The sequence below is a fragment of the Nestor notabilis genome, unplaced genomic scaffold, assembly GCF_000696875.1.
Source record: "Nestor notabilis isolate BGI_N333 unplaced genomic scaffold, ASM69687v1 scaffold10538, whole genome shotgun sequence".
Lineage (NCBI taxonomy): Eukaryota > Metazoa > Chordata > Aves > Psittaciformes > Psittacidae > Nestor > Nestor notabilis.
In genome coordinates, this window is record NW_009940573.1 from 4375 (window position 1) to 5766 (window position 1392).

General features: G+C 41.7%; 1 protein-coding gene across 1 annotated transcript in view; it reads left to right on the forward strand.

The window, feature by feature from the left end:
• The window catches only part of LOC104410302 (ubiquitin carboxyl-terminal hydrolase 42-like), a gene marked incomplete at both ends in the record, with an annotated part of 4925 nt that extends 3732 nt beyond the window's left edge, over positions 1-1193 (forward strand). The window contains 2 exons of the mRNA XM_010020426.1: positions 281-566; positions 1162-1193. Coding sequence (XP_010018728.1) covers positions 281-566; positions 1162-1193 — 318 coding nt within the window. The remainder of the gene's footprint in view (positions 1-280; positions 567-1161) is intronic.
• Positions 1194-1392: the final 199 nt, after the last annotated feature.

Below are 1392 nucleotides of genomic sequence, written 5' to 3' on the forward strand. Positions count from 1 at the left end.
AATCACATCTGCACACTCTTCTTGATTAGGTGACAACAATTATATATGCTTAATTCTACATGTTTCACAGTTAGCCCCTGTGAGGATTTGTGTACAAACCAGGATTTTCTGTCCTTCAGTCGGAGGGCCTGTTTGTTGCATCTAAAGTTAGATGTGCAGAAATTACCACCAAATAGCTGACGCACAGCAAGTCATCACCTGTGGTAAAATAAATAACATTTCACACACGCATCAAATGCTACATCTCTTTTCCTATTTTTCACTTGCATGTTTCCTTCAGACTTCACGATTTGGATGGCCTTGTGTTCCGCATTGACAATGACAATCGCAAACGGAAGAAAAAGAAGAAAAAGAAGAAACACATCAGGAAACTGAAAGACTTCTCAGAATATTTAGATTCTCGTCTCCAGAAGCAGACACAGGAGAAGAAGGGAGCACCCATTTTTTCAGGCGACTATTTATGTGAGCAATACAGAAGCCAGGGCAGTGAACAACCCTACAAGGACAGGCAGCCTTCCGTGGCAGGTGACAACATGAAATATGGCTCCATCCCATCCAGTGAGTATGTGAAAGGTAAGAGGCCACAGGATGTTTGCAGGACTCCTTTTTATTCACAAAGACACTTGCTACACCTGCAACTACCTCTAAATGCTTTTGTACAGTAGTTGAAGATAATGACATGAGACTTCCAGGCTTGTAATACTGTAGTAAAGCACCGTCTTCCCAAAAAAAGAGTGCCAGGGTGATTGATTTAAATAAAATGCTATGTTCAGCTGTTTCATCACATAGAAACGGTGCTGACTGGTTATTCAGACTAACGTCAGTTGGTGTTAATAGCGAACTATCATTCCGCACATAGAGCAGTCTTCTCTTAAACGCAGTTGTTAATCCCCCAGAGGACGCTTTGCAACGTAAGACCTGGAGAGTATGTTAAATTCCTGCCATTGGTTTATTTCCTCCTGATTTTTTCTGTTAGTATAATCTTAAAAATGCAGAGAAACCGGCTGATGGAAAGCTCTTTCCCAACCGGAAGAAACGCATCTGCTCTAGGACTGGTTTGGCTTTAGTGAATGCTCCTGCCAGCAGGTGGCAAACTCGGGTTATTTCTAAACCAGTCAAAAGTATAGGAAGAAAGTAAATGTCTTGAACCCCACTACAGAGGTCAGGGGCATTAAGATTACTGGGCTATCTATGTAGGTGAAAGAGATGTTAACTGATAAACACAGTGATGGAACCCCACTTTGACCCACCGCTTGCAACGCAAGTGGGATATGAGGGCTCTGAAAAGGGATGTGTTAAGTCTGGAGAATTGTAGTATTTCATCAAGCCCACCGATGTTAATGAACTTCATCTTGTGGAAGGTCAGTCTTTAAAAATAATTAAATAAATGGG